This window comes from Beta vulgaris, chromosome 5 (assembly GCF_026745355.1).
Source record: "Beta vulgaris subsp. vulgaris cultivar EL10 chromosome 5, EL10.2, whole genome shotgun sequence".
Lineage (NCBI taxonomy): Eukaryota > Viridiplantae > Streptophyta > Magnoliopsida > Caryophyllales > Amaranthaceae > Beta > Beta vulgaris.
The window spans coordinates 10,353,864-10,372,484 of record NC_079206.1 but is presented as its reverse complement, the minus strand read 5'-3'; the positions used below and the strand labels follow the sequence as shown (position 1 = coordinate 10,372,484).

The window sequence follows — 18,621 nt, the reverse complement described above, 5'->3', positions numbered from 1 at the left end:
CTTTACCAACTAAATTAGTGGACATCCACAACATGATTACAATGGTAGTTATGTAACAAAGAACTTAATACAGAAATTTAAATTTATTTTGTTTATCCATGGTTAGGTTACGGAAAATTATAAAATTTTGTAGTAACCATTACTTAGTTCATCGGCTTAATGGTTAAAACATAACATATACTCACACTTAAAACGGGTGAACCTAACGATAATTCATTGATGACAATTTTTTTTGAAGGGTCGTTAATGCCAAGTTTAGGTACTTATTTAGGTATTTAGATTTTCATGACAAACTTCAGAGCCTGCCATACTAGAGATAATTCAATTATTTCCTTGTACAAAATATAGGTAATTTCGTAGCACATTAAGAAATATACATTGACAACACCCCCATAATAATGCAATAGGAGCAGTTCATGGCAATATCCCAACTGTTAATACAGAGTCAGAGGCTGATGAATTTCCAGCAACCTCAATCATTTTAAGACCTCTTCCATAGTAACAAACCGACCCTGCTCAATCGAAACTTGTGCAGCGACTCCAATAGCCACCGAAACCAGTCCATCTATTAAGTCCACCTCAGGTGCCTTGGTGCCTTTATTCCTGATGGCATACAAGAAGTTTAGGTGCTCCAAGAAGCTTGAACCATGATGCAATCCGTCATACCTGTAACATAATGTCATAGTAGCAGTATTTAGAAAAATAGTCTAAAACATTATGTTACCAATAGAAAAAGGCTGAATGGAGAACTTATGGTCCAACGAACAGAGAAGAGCCGAAGAGGAATTGGTGGGGAACCACTTCAAGTAGATTTACCAAATTTCCCCCTCTCACTTGTTCGTTGGAAGCCATGCTCGAAATAGCCGGACTATGATCAGAATCAGTCAATAAATAGAGCAGTTTACTTTATTCGTTTATCTACTGTTTCTATAGTTTGCACACCATCCCTGCCTGCAACTCGGGTACCAAACTTCACAATGCCCTCTGGGACAAAAGCCTCACCCTGTTAGAAATACCCATAGATTCAGTAGTATAATAATGAAAACATCAACTTGGAAAATTCTAACTTAAATTGTGGACTGAATTCAACATTTAGGTATTACCTTTCCTATATCGCCAACAACGGATATTTCTTGTTCATTTTTGCTTCCTTCCGCGAACATGCACAAGTCAAGCATACCTCGTGAACCATTGTCAAACTCCACAATAACATATGCGTTGTCAATGATATCAGGTACCTGTCTCCAAGGCAATGGCATTGTTATGGTCTCTAAATTGCAAATTTCACCATGAACATTTTTGGAATTTGACTACCATAGTCCAGAGACTTAGGTCCTGACGTTATACTATGCACAAATATAATTAGTTAAAAGTTTCAAGTGTCAGAGAAGACGCAAAGTAACTTCGTGTTATGAACTGATGCAAAGGGGGAGAGATTTTTAGGTATGTTCGTTAAGGGTAGCTTGAGGACTGAGTAAATTAGAGACTTAGTAGGGAAGAAACTCTATAAATAGATAAGATTGAGAGAGAAATTAGGATGAAAATATTGGAGAGTTTGGTGGGTTAGTTTTGGGAGAGAAACAAGCCTCTCGAAAGCCTATTACTATGTTTATTTTTTGCTGTAAATTTCAAGATTAGCAATCAAATATCAGCTTTTAGTCTTCAATTTTCATCTTTAATCTACCCCAAATATATGTCCATTACACTCCGACAAGTTAACCATTTATCATCACCGTTCTGAAGTGCAAACTGTAAGCACTAGCTCCGCTCAATGTGTTATCTTACGTAATTTCCTCGTCGTCAATGTAGCAAATATCACATTCTCATTCCCTTGATATCCTTGTACTGATCCACTTTATCAACTAAGTAGTACGGCAAGTACCCCAGCTAAAAGGTTGCACACTAATTAACTACAACAGATCTAATTTCCAATGCAGTCATTTATTAAGAGACCTGACCAATCATATAGCAGCAGTAATTAATATTTATAACATAAAGACATAAAGAATATATCTATATTAGATTAATTTTAAAAATCACACATTTGAGGAATTTCAGTGAGCAAATGATTACCTTCCCATCATAAACTTCGTCCTTGTGATTAACATCCATGGCACCAGAAGCCATCACACGAACAGGATTTGCACCCGCAAACAATCTCATGAGATCAAAGAAATGACAGCACTTCTCCACTAAAGTACCTCCTGAGTTAGCATTGAAACGATTCCAGTTGTTGACCTATTATAATTTATATGGTCAATAAAACAAGATAAAACACTAACAAGGATTACAGTGAGGGCCTGATTGGTTCGCGAATATCGCAGCACTACTGACCTTAACCAAGAAAGGAAACCTATGCTCTCTTATCGCCACCATTCTGATTGGACCTACTTCTCCAGCCTTGATGATTTCTATCAGCTTGGCAACTGGAGGCATGTATCTGTACTCTAAACCTACTTGCACCATTATATCTGGTCTTTTCTTGGCAGCATCTACCACCTGACAAATAAAGCTAGATTATGGAGATACTATCAAATGGAATGAGGAGTCTGGTGTAACTATCTATTAAATTTAGTGCAGAGTGTAGAATTTCAGTTTTGTGTGATGAAATTCCATATACCAAAGTCATACAAACACTAGGTCAAGAGTCTGGTAAGAGCACAGATCCCACGTATCGTAATCGGCATTCTTCTGGTAATTTACTTTATATATGTCATGTAGTATTTAATTGTCAAGTCCATTTGTTCTCTATAGGGCAATTTGCAATTTTGGCATACATTGGACTCAATCAAGTACCTCCTTAACCATCCTTAACTATATTCTAATCTGTTGTAAACAAGTAGGCCAATAAGTCACATTTAACGTCAATGTCATCTGTAAGACGCCGTGTGGTAGGGTGTAAAACACCTTCCTAGAAAACTGTTTTCCTCTATTTTCTGTTTTACATTATTTGGATGGTAAAGGAGTATACAATCATTTTTCCTTGGAGTAAAATTACTCACCCAATGATGGAAAACACATTTTCGCTTCAAGATGAAGGGAAAATTGTTTTCCTTATATTTTTTGTACACTCCTCTCACTACCTCCTTCCTTTCCCTTTCATTTTCCTTTCATTTCATCATTTTTCTTACATAGAACCAAACAACGGAAAACTAATTTTGAAATTGTGTTTTCCATTGTAAATTGTTTTCCATGAAAATCATTTTACACTGAAAATGTTTTACGCCCTATCAAACGGAAGCTAAGTGTAAAGTTAGAAGGATTTGTTCACAATTTGGGCAGCTAAGGCTGCATACATCTATTACCCTCTTCCACCTGCCTGGTAAGGAGCATCAGATGAGTAATGGTTCCATGGGGCTTCCAGAGATCAATACAGTTTCTCCCGACTCGTCCTGTGTGATGATAATGACCAATTGTAATGAATTTATAAGTACCTTTGTGAGGTAAGTGCCATGCTTGTTGTCCAACACTGTATTATCTTCTCCATTTTTCATTACAATCTAATGTTCTATTACCTCTTTAAAGAAAGCGTCTAATGGAGATTTCGAAGAAAAACACTTGCTTAGAAAGGAGTTCCACTACAGCACTACCAAGGACATGAACATGTGACTTTCCGTGCAAAATCTTTTAACAAAAATAGGCCGTCGTAAGGGTATGTTCAGTTGACCTATTCCTAAAAAAGTATATGTGATCCCGTGATCTCAAGTTCATATACTAAAGTTTTAACCAATAGACCAAGTTGTATTTAGTGTTATTATTTTAAAGTATAATTTTAATAAATGAAATTTTTTCTTACTCGAGGCAACCCAGGCCTAATAACTAGTACATCTATATTAAATGGCGTTCTAATAAGAAACGGTGTCACGTGACACTCTCCCAAAGGAGTTTTAGTTTATGTTATCTACGTATGATAAAAAAAAATTCAAAATTACATAATATAAATTTTGATCTCATAACCTCAAGTTCATATGCTAAAGTTTAACTGTTCTACCAAGTTGTATTTAATATTATCATTTTAAAACGCAATATTAGTAAATGAAATTTTTCTTTACTCGATCATAGCCTGAGCCTAATAACTAGTTATATAAAAAAACTCAAATGGACCCGGTGCACACTAACTTAGTGTACACCGGGTTGGTAAGATAGTAACTTTATATAGTGAATTTGACAGAGATATAGTGAACTTATATACAATATAGTATATTTCATTAACGGAAAACATAATGTGAAATTATATGCAATATAATAGACAATTAATTAAAATGTTTTAACATACAAGAAAATCTAAGTTGCGTACTATATGTCATGACACGTGTTCAAACATATGGAATAATTTAGTTTCTCCATGATATAATGGTGTTTGAATGATATAGTGAGTTTCTACTTGATATAGTGAGTTTCTGCATGATATATTGTGTTTTTGAATGATATAGTGTGTGTGAATGATATAGTGAGTTTCTGTATGATATAATATGTGTCTGAATGATATAGAATGATATATAGTGGATTTTTGCATAATATAATGGGTTTTCGCATAATATAGGGGATTTTCAGTAATGATATGTTGTTTTGCATGGTAAAAACTAATGTTAACGTGAACCAAGTCCACATAAATCAGATCTCTAGTTATAAACTTATAATTAAAATTATGTGTAGAAAGTTTACCTGTTTACAATGTGGTACAGTTGTACAAAGAGGCTTCTCGACCAGAACATGATGAGGCTTAGGATGGGCAATAATGTCCATAAGAATTTGATAATGAGTCATGTTTGGAGATGACACAATTACCACATCACACAACCCACTGTCCAACAACTCCTTATGCCCTGAAAACACCTTTCACATCCAAACACATCTCATCAAAACCAAACAATTCATTACAAAACAGAGAAAAAAAAAAGAAGAAATTTAGAAGTTAGATGGTAAAATTACGTGAAGAGGCCAATTGAAGGAGTGGGCAAGATGAAGGGCGGAGTCGAGAGAAGGAGGGTGAGGATCGGCGGCGCATACGACGGAGACTCGATGATCACGGAGGTGGTAGAGGTTGATAAGGTGTTCTCTTCCCATCATTCCTACTCCTATCATTCCATACTTTACTGTCTTCTCTTCTTCTGCTGCTGCTGCCGCCATTATTGTGTGTGTGCGCGCGCTGATTGTTTGTGTGTTGTGTGTTTAGTTGAGTTTTGACAGAATTTTGTACAAATTTTCGGTCAGAGTGGATCTGCCATTTTGGTAGCTTGTAGTGAGTACTGAGTAGTAACTATTTACTCGCCAGGTGCGACTCGGATAATTTGAGGAGGAATTGTTGAAAAAATAGCTGTTTGGATAACACGAAATCAGAAATGCATTGTCGTCTATCAATTACCCCCAGCTTTTATTAATTTATCCATTTCTATGGTGCATATTTGTCTAGATAAATTTGAAACATAATATCTATAATTATAAATACGAAAAATTTACAAAAAGTTGATATTATGCCATTGATTTATATTGCAAACTAGTTTTAGGACCTGTGCATAATGCACGGGGTGTATTTATTGGTTTATAACATAATTAAGGAATAATAAATAAATAACAATGATGCAAATAACGCATCATATCATCATATATGAGTGATAAAAAACGTTAATTACATATATAACCTTTTAAATCAATCTATATGTTTGCAAGCACTTCTTTGTAAACTACATGTGTTGTACTTGTACGCACACCGTGTTCTTTATCAAAAGGGAGGATCTTGAGACCTTTTTTTGCTCGTAACTCTGAAAATAACAACATAAAATTGGTCATGAAAATAAGTCTCGGGAGATACAGGCCTACATGAGACAAATATTGTCCTTGACTTTTATTTATAGTCATAGCAAAACAAACCATTAAAGGAAATTGACGTCTCTAAAATCTGATAGGAAATTTGGTGGAGTCCGATGGGATCTATGTCATTCTTGGAATAAATACTTTTGCTCCCACATTGCTTCCGGAAATAACAGTAGCTTCAATAACACGATTGCCTAAATGATTGAGGATTAACCTCGTGCCATTACATAATCTAAATGTTTGATCAATATTCCTTAGAAGCATAACTGGCGCACCAACCTTTAATCGTATGGTATGACTTGGGAGACCTGAGCATCTTATTGTATTGAGGAATTCAGTAGAGTATATTTCATTGACTCCAAAGTTTCCTTCCTCTTTGCTTATAGCATCCGAATTGAAATAGATTTTCTCTTCTCCAGGAAAGGTAGATAGAACATGATCATTTATTATTATATCTCCACTATCTCAATTGTTGGGGTCAAGCACTAGTAGAATAAATGCTTATTGATGCAGTCATTAAATGGCTTATTGCGGCTGTTTGACCGCGCATCAATTAAAGGCGCGACGATAGGTAATTAACCTATTGGCTGCGATTTTTGACCGCAGCAATAGGCTAAGCTATTGTTGTTGTTCCTAACCAAAACTGCAGCAATAAGTTTATTTTTTATTAAAAAATACATATTGTTGCGGTTTTGGCTAGCAACCGCAGCAATAAATTTGACTTATAGCTGCAGTTGTTGCCCAAAACCGCATCAATAAGTACTGGTACAGGTAAAAAAAAAAATTTGCATTTCGCAATTAAATTTGAAAGATTAAAACAAGGCAACTAAAAATAAATGAAAAAACAACAATTACAACTAAATGATTCATTACAAAAAATACAATACAAACAAAAAATATATTAAAAAAAAATAAGAAATTGAAAATTTAAAGAAATCCTAAAACGAAAATAGAAAAAAAAATCTACCAACAGATCTTAAAAAACGAAAAAAACGAAAAAAAATCCTAAAAAAAAATCTACCAACAGACCTAAAAAAATCGGAAAAAAAAACAAAAAATCCTAAAAAAATCTACCAATAAATAGAGAGCCACCACCCGTTTGAAGTCGTTGCGAGCCGAAGCATACCGGCAGTTTTATCTAAAAAAAAAAGAAAAAAAGAAAAAAAAAAAAACAGAAACTGCTGAAATAAAAAATGGAGGCCGGAAATAACTTTGCTTCGTCGAAGGCCAAAAATATAGGCTGAAGTGCTGCGCTTTTATCGTTTATCGTTTCGCGTTTCGCCATGGTAGTTTCTTCTCGGTGAGGATGAAAGAGAAGTGCGAATGGCCGAAAATAGAGGCCGAAGTGTTGCGGTTTGCTTTTGAAATTCAAATATATATATAGACACTGAAAAATCATAAGATCAACAAAATAAGATTTCACATTCAAATTATATACAATATATAACTATAAAAATGCAATTTCAAAAAAAAAAAAATAATAATAATAATAAAAATGATAACAATAACTATAATAATAGCGATAATAATAATAATAATAATAATAATAATAATAATAATAATAATAATAATAATAATAATAATAATAGCGATAATAATAATGATAATGATAATAATAATGATAATAATAATTATAAAAATAATAATGATAATAATAATAATAATAATAATAATAATAATAATAATGATAATAATGATAATGATAATGATATAATATAATAATAATAATAATATGATAATGATATGATAATGATAATGATGAAATGATATGAATGAATAAAAAAAATAATAATAATAATAATAATGATAATAATAATAATGATAATGATGATAATAATGATAATGATAATGATAATGATAATAATGATAATAATAATAATTTTAATAATAATAATGATGATAATGATAATAATGATAATGGTAATGATAATGATGATGATAATAATGATAATGATAATGATAATGATGATAATGATGATGATAATGATAATGATAATGATGATGATAATAATGATGATGATGATAATGATGATGATGATGATGATAATGATAATGATAATGATGATGATGATTATGATAATAATAATAATAATAATAATAATAATAATAATAATAATAATAATAATAATAATAATAATAATAATAATAATAATAATAATAATAATAATAATAATAATAAAATAATAATAATAATAATAATAATAATAATAATATAATAAAATAATAATAATAATAATAATAATAAAATAATAATAATAATAATAATAATAATAATAATAATAATAATAATAATAATAATAATATAATAATAATATAATAATAATAATAATAATAAATAATAACAATAATAATATAAATAATAATAATATAATAATCATAATAATTAATAATAATAAATATTAATATAATAATAATAATAATATAATAATAATAATAATAATAATAATAATAATAATAATAATAATAATAATAATAATAATAAATAATAATAATAATAATAATAATAAATAATAATAATAATATATAATAATAATAATATAATAATAATAATAATAATATATAATAAATTAATAATAATGATAATGATAATGATAATGATAATGATAATGATAATGATAATGATAATGATAATGATAATGATAATGATAATGATATGATAATGATAATGATAATGATAATGATAATGATAATGAATATAATGATAATGATAATGATAATGATAATTATGATAATGATATATATAATGATAATATAATGATAATATATAATAATAATAATAATAATAAATAATTAATAATAATAATAATAATAATAATAATAATAAAATAATAAATAAAATAATGCCTAACATACCAGCCCTAACTCGACCAATATTTTGCGAATCTTTTAAATCTTCACCAGCTGTCTAGTCATCTTTTAACTCGACATATGATGTATGTCCTATCCTCTAGCCTGAGGCCTCTTTTCTTTATGAATCTAGTGATCTATGGCCACTTAGGATTACACGTAAATATTATGAATAAGTCTGGATAACCATACCATCTACAAATAGCCATCGCATCCTGATGGTTTTCTCTCATATAATTATGTCCTCATGTGACTGAAGTTGGCAAGAATATTGACTTCCCGTCAAAGATCCTTATGTTTCACCTCTTTCGACAACACCTCTTAAATTCTTGACATTCACGGCTCTCAAGCTCTGTTGGTTGTGTCTAAGAAAAGACAATCACCCACTAGTAGAATAAATGCTATTTGCTGCGGTTAAAAAGTGCTCTATTGCTGCGGTTTTGGGCTCGCAGCAATTAAGGGGGCAGCAATAGGTAAATAATATATTGTCGCGGTTGATAGCATAAACCGCAACAATATTATTAATTTATATCAGAAAAATCCAATATATTGCTACGGTTTCTAGGCAAAACCGCAGCAATATTATTATTTTATATCAAAAAAATCACGTATATTGCTGCGGTTTTTAGCCAAAACCGCAGCAATATACCCTAATATCGGAAAAAAAAAAGATTTTTTTTTTTTGCATTTACCCATTAAATTTTGTAATATTAAAATCAAACAACTAACACATTCACTATCCACTAAATTCGCATAAACTACAGATGAAATGACATGAATCTCATTAATATATAACAATGAAAAATCTAATTACATTAATATTACAAAACAATAAAATGAAAAGGCAACAAAAAAAATCTAAACATAACAATAAACAGATCTAATAAAAAAAAAAACGAACTAAAACAAAATATAAAAAAACAACCGTGGAATGGAGGCCGAAAACCAACTACATTAAAACTTAAACATTAAAAAATGGAGATTTAAACCAACCAGATGCAAACTACGAATGAAGATGTACAGATCTAAATTATAAAACCTATTGAACAGGAAATTCGAATTATGAACCCAAAAATTTACATATCTAAAAAAAACAAAAATAACGAAAAAAAAAGGAAAAAAAAAAGCGGATCTAAATTCCGACCGGTGTTGACAGTGACGAACACGAGCGAACGAACCGGAGCGAGGAACGAACACGAGTGCACACGAACGATATGTGGAACGGAGAGTGAGGAACGAGTGACGAAGCGAAGCGTCGGTGTTGCGACGACCGACGTTGGATCGGAGAGTGAGGAACGAGTGATGAAGCTCGCCGACAAATAATGACGACAGATTAGGAGTGAGAAAGAGAGAAGAGTGAGAGAGATTATAGAGGAGAGATGAGAAAATATAGGAGTGAGAGAGATGAGAGGTTGATAGCAGCGTGAGAGAGTGTGAGAGGTTGAAGAGAGAGAGACAGAGAGAGAGAGGCGTGTGGTGACTGGTGAGGAAAATTTAAAACCCCAAGTATGAGACGTGTGGTGAGGAAATGCGTCTTTTATACTGTTTTTTAATATTTTTAAATAATGTTGCTGCAGTTTTGGTAAAAAAAACTGCAGCAATATAATAAAAAGTTATTTTTTAATATTATTTTATTATATTGCTGCGGGTTTTTATCAAAATCGCAGCAATATTTCGGTCAAATAGTCAACTTTTTTTTCAAAAATTTTCCAGTAGATACTATATTGCTGGGTTTTAGGCCAAAACCGCAGCAATATCTTTATTTTATATTTATTTTTTCTTTTCACGTGCTATATTGCTGCGTATGAGTAAAAATCGCAGCAATACCACCGCAGCAAATAGCATTTATTCTACTAGTGACCTTTCAGCTTCAATCATTGTGTAAGCATCTACTAAGAATTGTTGTAACAACCTCCGAGATAACAGTATTGATGCAGCTTCCAAAGCTCGATCTTGTATCTGTATGCAAAGAACTCACGCATTGTGAGTTTAAATCTCTTTCCTATTGAACCATATGTTGGAGTCTTATCTTATGCATAATATCTGTTCTAAATCCATTTTCTTCATATGGAAATAATGGTGGATATTGCATGGCGAGGTATGTAAGAAGGATGAAGCTCGAAAATTTGATGTAGTTTTCCACTCGGCACTCGGCATTATCAATATCTCCTACAATAAGTGCATCAACTTATGATGGCGTTGGCAAATTGTAAGTTCTTCCATCATACTCTCTTTTTCCAATAAGTTTTAATTTCAAATTCTCACACGTGTTAGGTGTCAACATATCCCTAGCCATTCTAAAATTATGAGCTAAAGGGTTATTCTGATTTGTCATATCTTGTAATTGTTCGGCTAAGAGATCTTCAAACTTATCGGGGTTTTATGTACTGGTAAGACATATAGAAAAAATAAGTTACCATGTGAAATAAAATATACAACTTAAACAATAAACTAAAAATGATACGTAAAGCCATTTAGTATGTTGTACCTTGCAGCTGTTTTTCTATTCTAGATTTCATCCTCTGTATCGTATATGTAAAGCTGAAAAAACTTAGATTGTGCACCATCAGCAAACAATAAACTAAAGTATTTATCAAGTGATGATTTTGACCACCAATTTTATAATTATATGGACCTCGACCTGTAGTTATAGGTGCAATAATTCTTCTACCCATTGATGTAAACGAATACATGCATCGTATTATATCCTCTTATGTTTTCGAGAAAGTGATTGTTTGTATTATGCTTCTTTTTCAATAGATCATAAAGAATGTGAGGTGGATGTTTTAGTAGAGCTAGTTGAACTTTCCCTTGCATGCAACATAACGAAAAGTTCAGCTTGATTGTTTTGTTTTTCTTGTTGACTCTCTCGTTAAACCACATTTCCGCCCCTACAAAACTCACAGACATATGTAGGGTCTCCTAAATCTGAGTTGCTCTCTGTGAAAAACAAATGCATTAATAAAATATGCGATATTAATTTTAAAGAATAAGAAAATACAACAAATAGTAATAATCATTGTGAAGTTTCACGTGATTTGCAATAGGTAGTAGAAATGATATGCCAATCTGTGACGATATCCATATCATTGACGTCGTTGTCACTATTGTCTTATGTAACACACTCATATTGAATGGTAGTATTTGATTGGTCACAGGTAATTGATTCAATATTTTCATCTTTATAAAATTCATAAACAATAATACATTTTAGATTTGATATGAAAGTAATGCATATCATACATACCTATAATAGATAAATAAATAAATTAATACCATTTATAATAGACATAAAACCGCAGCAATAGGTGCACTTTTTTAATATTAAAAAAATACATATTGTTGCGGTTTTGGCTAGAAATCGCAGCAATATGTTCAGGTATTACTGCGGTTTAAAACTGCAGCAATATATTAAATACCTATTGCTGCCCCCTTAATTAATTGTTGCGCGGCCAAAACCGCCGCAAAATGCCACTTAATGACCGCAGCAATAAGCATTTTTTCTACTAGTGCTGCATGTAATTGATTTAAGGATATTTGAACTTCGAACCATATGTCTCTTAGATCTAACCTGACTATGAGATTGTGTCACAAGCCCGATTAAGGCCCTGTGCAGGGTGAGCAACTGCACAGGGTCCCAAAAAATATGAGGGCCCAATTTTGTGTGTTGACGCCCAAAGTTTTTTTTAAAAAAATTAGTTTCAAGAATCACGCATTAAACTTCCCATATACCACAATTCACGCTTCCCTAATTCCTCCACCTCTTCGGCTCTTTAGTTTCTCCAAAATCCATTAATGACTCCTTCTCCAAAATCCTACTTATGGCATCATTAAATAAATTATTGGAGATAAACATTTCTTAACCCTCTTCTGTACAAATGGTAAACCAAAACCCACAATTTATCAAATGCAACTAGTGTTTAGGCCCGAACGATGTCCCAGGATTTTTCCGTGCTACAATTTAGTAGTAGTTAAATAAGTCATCTCATACTCATTTAAAAAGTCATGCATGTCATTCATTATATGGATTTCGAAAGTTCTCTTTTCATACATCATCCTTAACATTGATTAAATAAGCAATAATAGTATAGTGGAGTGATGGTTGTATCTCTTTCTTTCATACTTGAGGTTGTGGATTCGAATGTTCATGTATGCTACTTTTTTTTTTTACTATATGAGAAATACGTGGATAGAATGTTACTCAATGAGGAATCGTGACACGTGGCACATATACGTCCTAAGGAACGCTTTTCAAAATTTCGTTTATAGTGTTACTATAAATATAAATGTAGTGTTGTAGTGGTCAGCTCTTCAAATGGTATCATGCATACATAATTAATTTTAATGAACATGCGAATTTATTTATTTTTAAGGATGCAAGGGATATGTTTAATAACATTAACTAATTACAACACATATCTGTAATTTTGTGGAAATGTAGATCACTAAGAGACGTTAGATCAGATGGTGATTCTTTGAAAACCTTTACATAAGGTCAGGGGTTGAGCCCAAATTTCAGCATATTTATTTAAGGGTGCCACATGGCGCATAGACGTTGTTAAACACGCCTTTTAATATATTTGTATAAATGACTATAAAATTTACAGAGAAAATGGAAATCACAGTAATCAAGCTTGAGAAAAAGATGGTTTTTCTTTAACTTGAATATATTGAGGGTTTTTACAATTCATTGTTGATACCTTGGTTTGCCATAAAAGAAAAAGTTTTGGTTGAATTTGTTAAGTCATGTAGTATTTTGATGATTGTAAACAAATGATGATTATCTAACTAACATGTGTGTTTGAGGTGTGCATATTACATTAACATGAAACAAGTCATCAAAGGTTGAATATATCACATCATGAAGGTTTTTCAACAAGTGAAGTTCCTAAAAGAGTTCCTATAAGGAACACAAATAGAGCGGTTCCTAGGTACATCCTATGAGGAATATTGAATATGAAGTTCTGGAACAGTTGCTGAGTGGGAGCAGCAATATAACGTTTCAGAGTTGAAACAAGAAGTTCCTGAGCAGGAACTATGAGTGCGAAGTTTCTTAAAGGAACTAGCACACTGAAGTTCCAAGGGTGGAGCATCAACATGCGGTTCTTGAGTTGGAGCAGCATGGAGCATGAAGGCAGAAAATATGAGTTTATTTTCTAGGATTCATGTAAGTATGTGGAAACGTAAAAGGTAAAGGAACAAGGTCTAAAGAAACTCGTAAAGATAAAGGAACTCGTCGAACTTAGAGTCAAAAGTATTTAAGAGTCAATAAATCTAATGCATATATTATCTTTATCTATAAGAATTTATTTAGAGTTTATTTCTTAATAAATCTCTACTTGGTCAATTATTTATAAATAATATGCATTAGTTGTTTTAGGATAAGTTTTTTCGAGACAACAAAAGTAACAAAATTTGGATGAATGTATAGTTATACTACTTTTCTATATACGTATCGTGATCATGATGGGGCCTAAAGAATAAATTCATGTATTCCCTACGCCTAAAGAAATGAATTCATGTATTCTCTATCTACATCATAGTCCAATTTTGAGATTGGACCACAAACAATTGTGAGACGCCTAATTATATCATATCGAATAAACGCATATCTACATCATAGTGAAATTGTTCTGATAGACCTATAGCAACAATGGTTGGCCCTAGAGAATAAAAGAATCCGTAGAACCCTTTACCCATATGAAAACATAAAAAGCAAAAATTTGGGCCTACGTACCATTATGAAAATATTGATATAAATTTTTAAGCTTTTTTAACGAAAAACAAATGATCTAAATTTTACTCCTCCGATCTTTATTCATTTACTCGTATTTATTTTTGGGATGTCCCTTATTAGTTTACCCATTGTTCATGTTTCTGTGTTTTGGAATGGGACCACTAACATTCCATCACACATACATTCAACTTTAGTATAAAATAATAGTTTTTTTTTCTTTCTGTATCGCACAATATTATTTCTCCTAAAACTCTGTGCAAAATAAACAGTTAAACTAATAAAGACCGGAGGGGGTATTTTTTAATGTATTATTATTTTAATATTTATGTCATCACTTAGTTTTTAGGGGTCTTTCCAATTTTTAGCATTAATCTGATGAATCAAAAAACATTTTTTCATGGACCTGGGAATCACATTCGAAAGAAATCAAAGAACAATAGTCAATTGATTGATTACCTTTTAAGAATAATATGGGGCCCATTGATAGAATTTGTAGCCCTCCATCGACCACATAAGAAAGATAACTTTGGGACCAACTTACTGTTAATATGTGATAAGAATTAATATAAATAATTAAACCTTTTGATAGAGAAAATAGGTAAGTATGATACCAGATAATCCAATTTTATTGAAAAAATTGGGTCAATGTTTCAAACAAAGAATTTTTTTTATTTACTCTATCGTCTAACAAGGTTTGAGAAAATTGGTATGAGCAATTAAACCAATCGAATAAGAGAATTGCTAGGAACAATTAAACTTGTTGACAAAGAAAATTGGTATGAACAATTAAACTTATTGATAAAGAAAATTGGTATAAATCATATAATGATAGGTTTTCTAATTTAAATTTTTTTTAATTAGTACCATGAGCAAAGGATAAACAGAATGTTTTTCACACGGTCTACAATTCAGATTCGGATGAACATATAGTGAATTTTTATTTTGTTAAAACGTATTGGAATTAAATTGATATATCGGCTTGAAAGAATAAAATTTGTGGTGCCCCGGTCCACACCACTTATATCCATATATATATACCCACGCGGAAATTATTTAGATGATAGAAAGAAGAATCATATGACCTTACCATGTATGATGAAGAGCATCGAATAAGACTTTGTTCCTTGCGGCCCACATACAAAATAATTTTGCATGCATATTTCCCTATATAAAGGGGGAAAGCATGGCATTATTGTTTGCAAGTAAGACAGTTAGTTGGAGTTCATAGAAGACGTGATATCAACTTAAGGTAAGTGCCTATTCCTAATCGATCTCCTTGAATAACTAGCTTGTTCATCTTAATCTATATCTATAATTAACATTCTAATTTTTAATACTTGGTCCATAGGAGAATACAATATAATATACCCTATAATTAAAGATGGCCAGCGTTAAGCAATATCAAGCGATGAAGGTGAAGTTTAGCAACAATGTTCAAGCTACGATTAGTGTGAAGCTCATCAATGGAGATGGAGAAGATCCAGCAGATGTTTATGGAAATATATCTGGTCGCTTCGGCATCGGTTCTCAGTTTCAATTATTTAATAAGAGCCAAAGTCAATATATTGAAGTAAGGCCTGGGGAATTCATTCCCTTAGAAGAGATGAGGTGGTTGTGCCTGGAGAAGCGAGTGAACTTGAGATTACAGCATACTTGATGGATTATGATACTCTTTCTTCCGAGATGAAATTGCAAATGGTAAGGCTGTGTTTCTAGTCAAATCTGCTGGTGAAGTGATAAGAAACCCATTACTGGAAAGTATGGCTCTATTGAAGTCAATGTAGTTTGGGGTTAATCTTGATTGGGATGGTTCCCAATCAATCCCGGTGCAGTGTTACTAGCTAGCTAGTATAACTAAATAAAACATGGATTCTAAATTCCTGCACTAGTTTCAAGTATCCTATGCAGTCATGTACTACTTCAAAACAATTATCTAATTATATGTTTTTGCCTACTCAACAGAGATATGCGTGAATGTGTGTTTTTTCCTATATCGCCAATCTTTCCCAATTGTGATAATCGTAGAATTTCAACGACTAATTAAGTCTCAATTCTAGAACATGATAGATTTTTGAAGATATTATCATATTTGTTAAAAAGATTACGTCTCCTATTAACGATTTGACTTATCTTAGTTGATTTTATCGATCATAGACTCTTAAGAGAAAAGGTAAAAGAAATTGGTATGAATCATAAATTGTGTGACTGAAAAATTTGGTTTGTATCATATTATATACACTTTCTAGTATTATAAATAAACGAGAAATTGACACATTAATCAATTATTTTTATCCTATTTTCTCGCTTTTTTAAACAACGTCATATTCAAGTGGGCTATTACTAAGATTTCTCAATGTATAATTTTAAAATATCAACTATTTATAACTTTTACTTGCATGAATTAAATAATTAATATTAAAGAAGGGCATTGGCTAAGTGAAAAAGTGATTTTCAAATTATTTAGAAAAGGGGGAAGTTATATCTATTTTAAAAATTGTCCATATAATTCATTTTATAAGGCTTCAATTATTACCATTACCTAAGACCACTTAATTTTTTCCTACTGCTCAAGGAATCATATTTTGGTGAATGAATAAAAATAATATATTAGACTACTGTAATCATGATGGAGCCAATATAATTGAATTCATATAGCCCCTACCACATAAGATAATTACAATAATAATTTGGCATCAACTTGCCATTATGAAACATTGACAAGAATCGGTAAACCTTTTATTTGTGAATTTGTATGAATGTTATTCCAAAATGGATTTTTTTTCTTTTTTGAGAAATTTGGTCACTTAACCCTTTTTATGGGTATAAATTTAGCAATATCATAGAACCCCTAGATTTTTCGAGACAACAAAAGTAACAAAATTTGGATGAATGTATAGTTACTACTTTTCTATATACCTATGTGATCATGATGGGGCCTAAAGAATAAATTCATGTATTCCCTACGCCTAAAGAAATGAATTCATGTATTCTCTATCTACATCATAGTCCAATTTTGAGATTGGACCACAAACAATTGTGAGACGCCTAATTATATCATACTCGAATAAACGCATATCTACATCATAGTGAATAATTGTTCTGATAGACCTATAGCAACAATGGTTGGCCCTAGAGAATAAAAGAATCCGTAGAACCCTTTACCCATATGAAAACATAAAAAGCAAAAATTTGGGCCTACGTACCATTATGAAAATATTGATATAAATTTTTAAGCTTTTTTAACGAAAAAAAATGATCTAAATTTTACTCCTCCGTCTTTATTCATTTACTCGTATTATTTTTGGATGTCCCTTATTAGTTTACCATTGTTCATGTTTCTTTTTTGGAATGGGACCACTACATTCCATCACACATACATTCAACTTTAATATAAAATAATAGTTTTTCTTTCTTGTATCGCACAATATTATTTCTCCTAAAACTCTGTGCAAAAAAACAGTTAAACTAATAAACACCGGAGGGGGGTATTTTTTAATGTATTATTATTTTAATATTTCGGTCATCACTTAGTTTTTAGGGGTCTTTCCAATTTTTAGCATTAATCTGATGAATCAAAAAACATTTTTTCATGGACCTGGGAATCACATTCGAATGAAATTAAGAACAATGTCATATTGATTGATTGACCTTTTAAGAATAATATGGGGCCCATTGATAGAATTTGTAGCCCTCCATCGAACATAAGAAATAACTTTGGGACCAACTTACTGTTAATATGTGATAAGAATTAATATAAATAATTAAACCTTTTGATAGAGAAAATAGGTAAGTATGATACCAGATAATCAATTTTATTTAAAAAATTGGGTCAATGTTTCAAACAAAGAATTTTTTTTTAATTTACTCTATCGTCTAACAAGGTTTGAGAAAATTGGTATGAGCAATTAAACCAATCGAATAAGAGAATTGCTAGGAACAATTAAACTTGTTGACAAAGAAAATTGGTATGAACAATTAAACTTATTGATAAAGAAAATTGGTATAAATCATATAATGATAGGTTTTCTAATTTAAATTTTTTTTAATTAGTACCATGAGCAAAGGATAAACAGAATGTTTTTCACACGGTCTACAACATATTCGGATGAACATTATGAATTTTTTATTTTGTAAACGTATTGGAATTAACATTGATATATCGGCTTGAAAGAATAAAATTTGTGGTGCCCCGGTCCACACCCACTTATATCCATATATATACC

General features: G+C 31.3%; 1 protein-coding gene and 1 pseudogene across 1 annotated transcript; one reads left to right on the top strand and one right to left on the bottom strand.

Annotated features, from left to right (window-relative positions):
• Positions 1 to 311: 311 nt before the first annotated feature.
• LOC104892768 (hypothetical protein) lies at positions 312 to 5,358 on the bottom strand. Its single transcript, XM_010678768.4, has 7 exons — positions 4,933 to 5,358; positions 4,666 to 4,836; positions 2,335 to 2,499; positions 2,074 to 2,238; positions 1,104 to 1,238; positions 906 to 1,003; positions 312 to 666 (listed from the first exon to the last, which is right to left on the bottom strand). The coding sequence occupies exons 1-7, from the start codon at positions 5,128 to 5,130 to the stop codon at positions 477 to 479; spliced, it is 1,122 nt and encodes a 373-aa protein (XP_010677070.2). The 5' UTR covers positions 5,131 to 5,358; the 3' UTR covers positions 312 to 476.
• A 2,540-nt stretch (positions 5,359 to 7,898) lies between these two features.
• Positions 7,899 to 18,621, top strand: part of LOC130591334 (uncharacterized) — a 74,009-nt pseudogene continuing 63,286 nt past the window's right edge.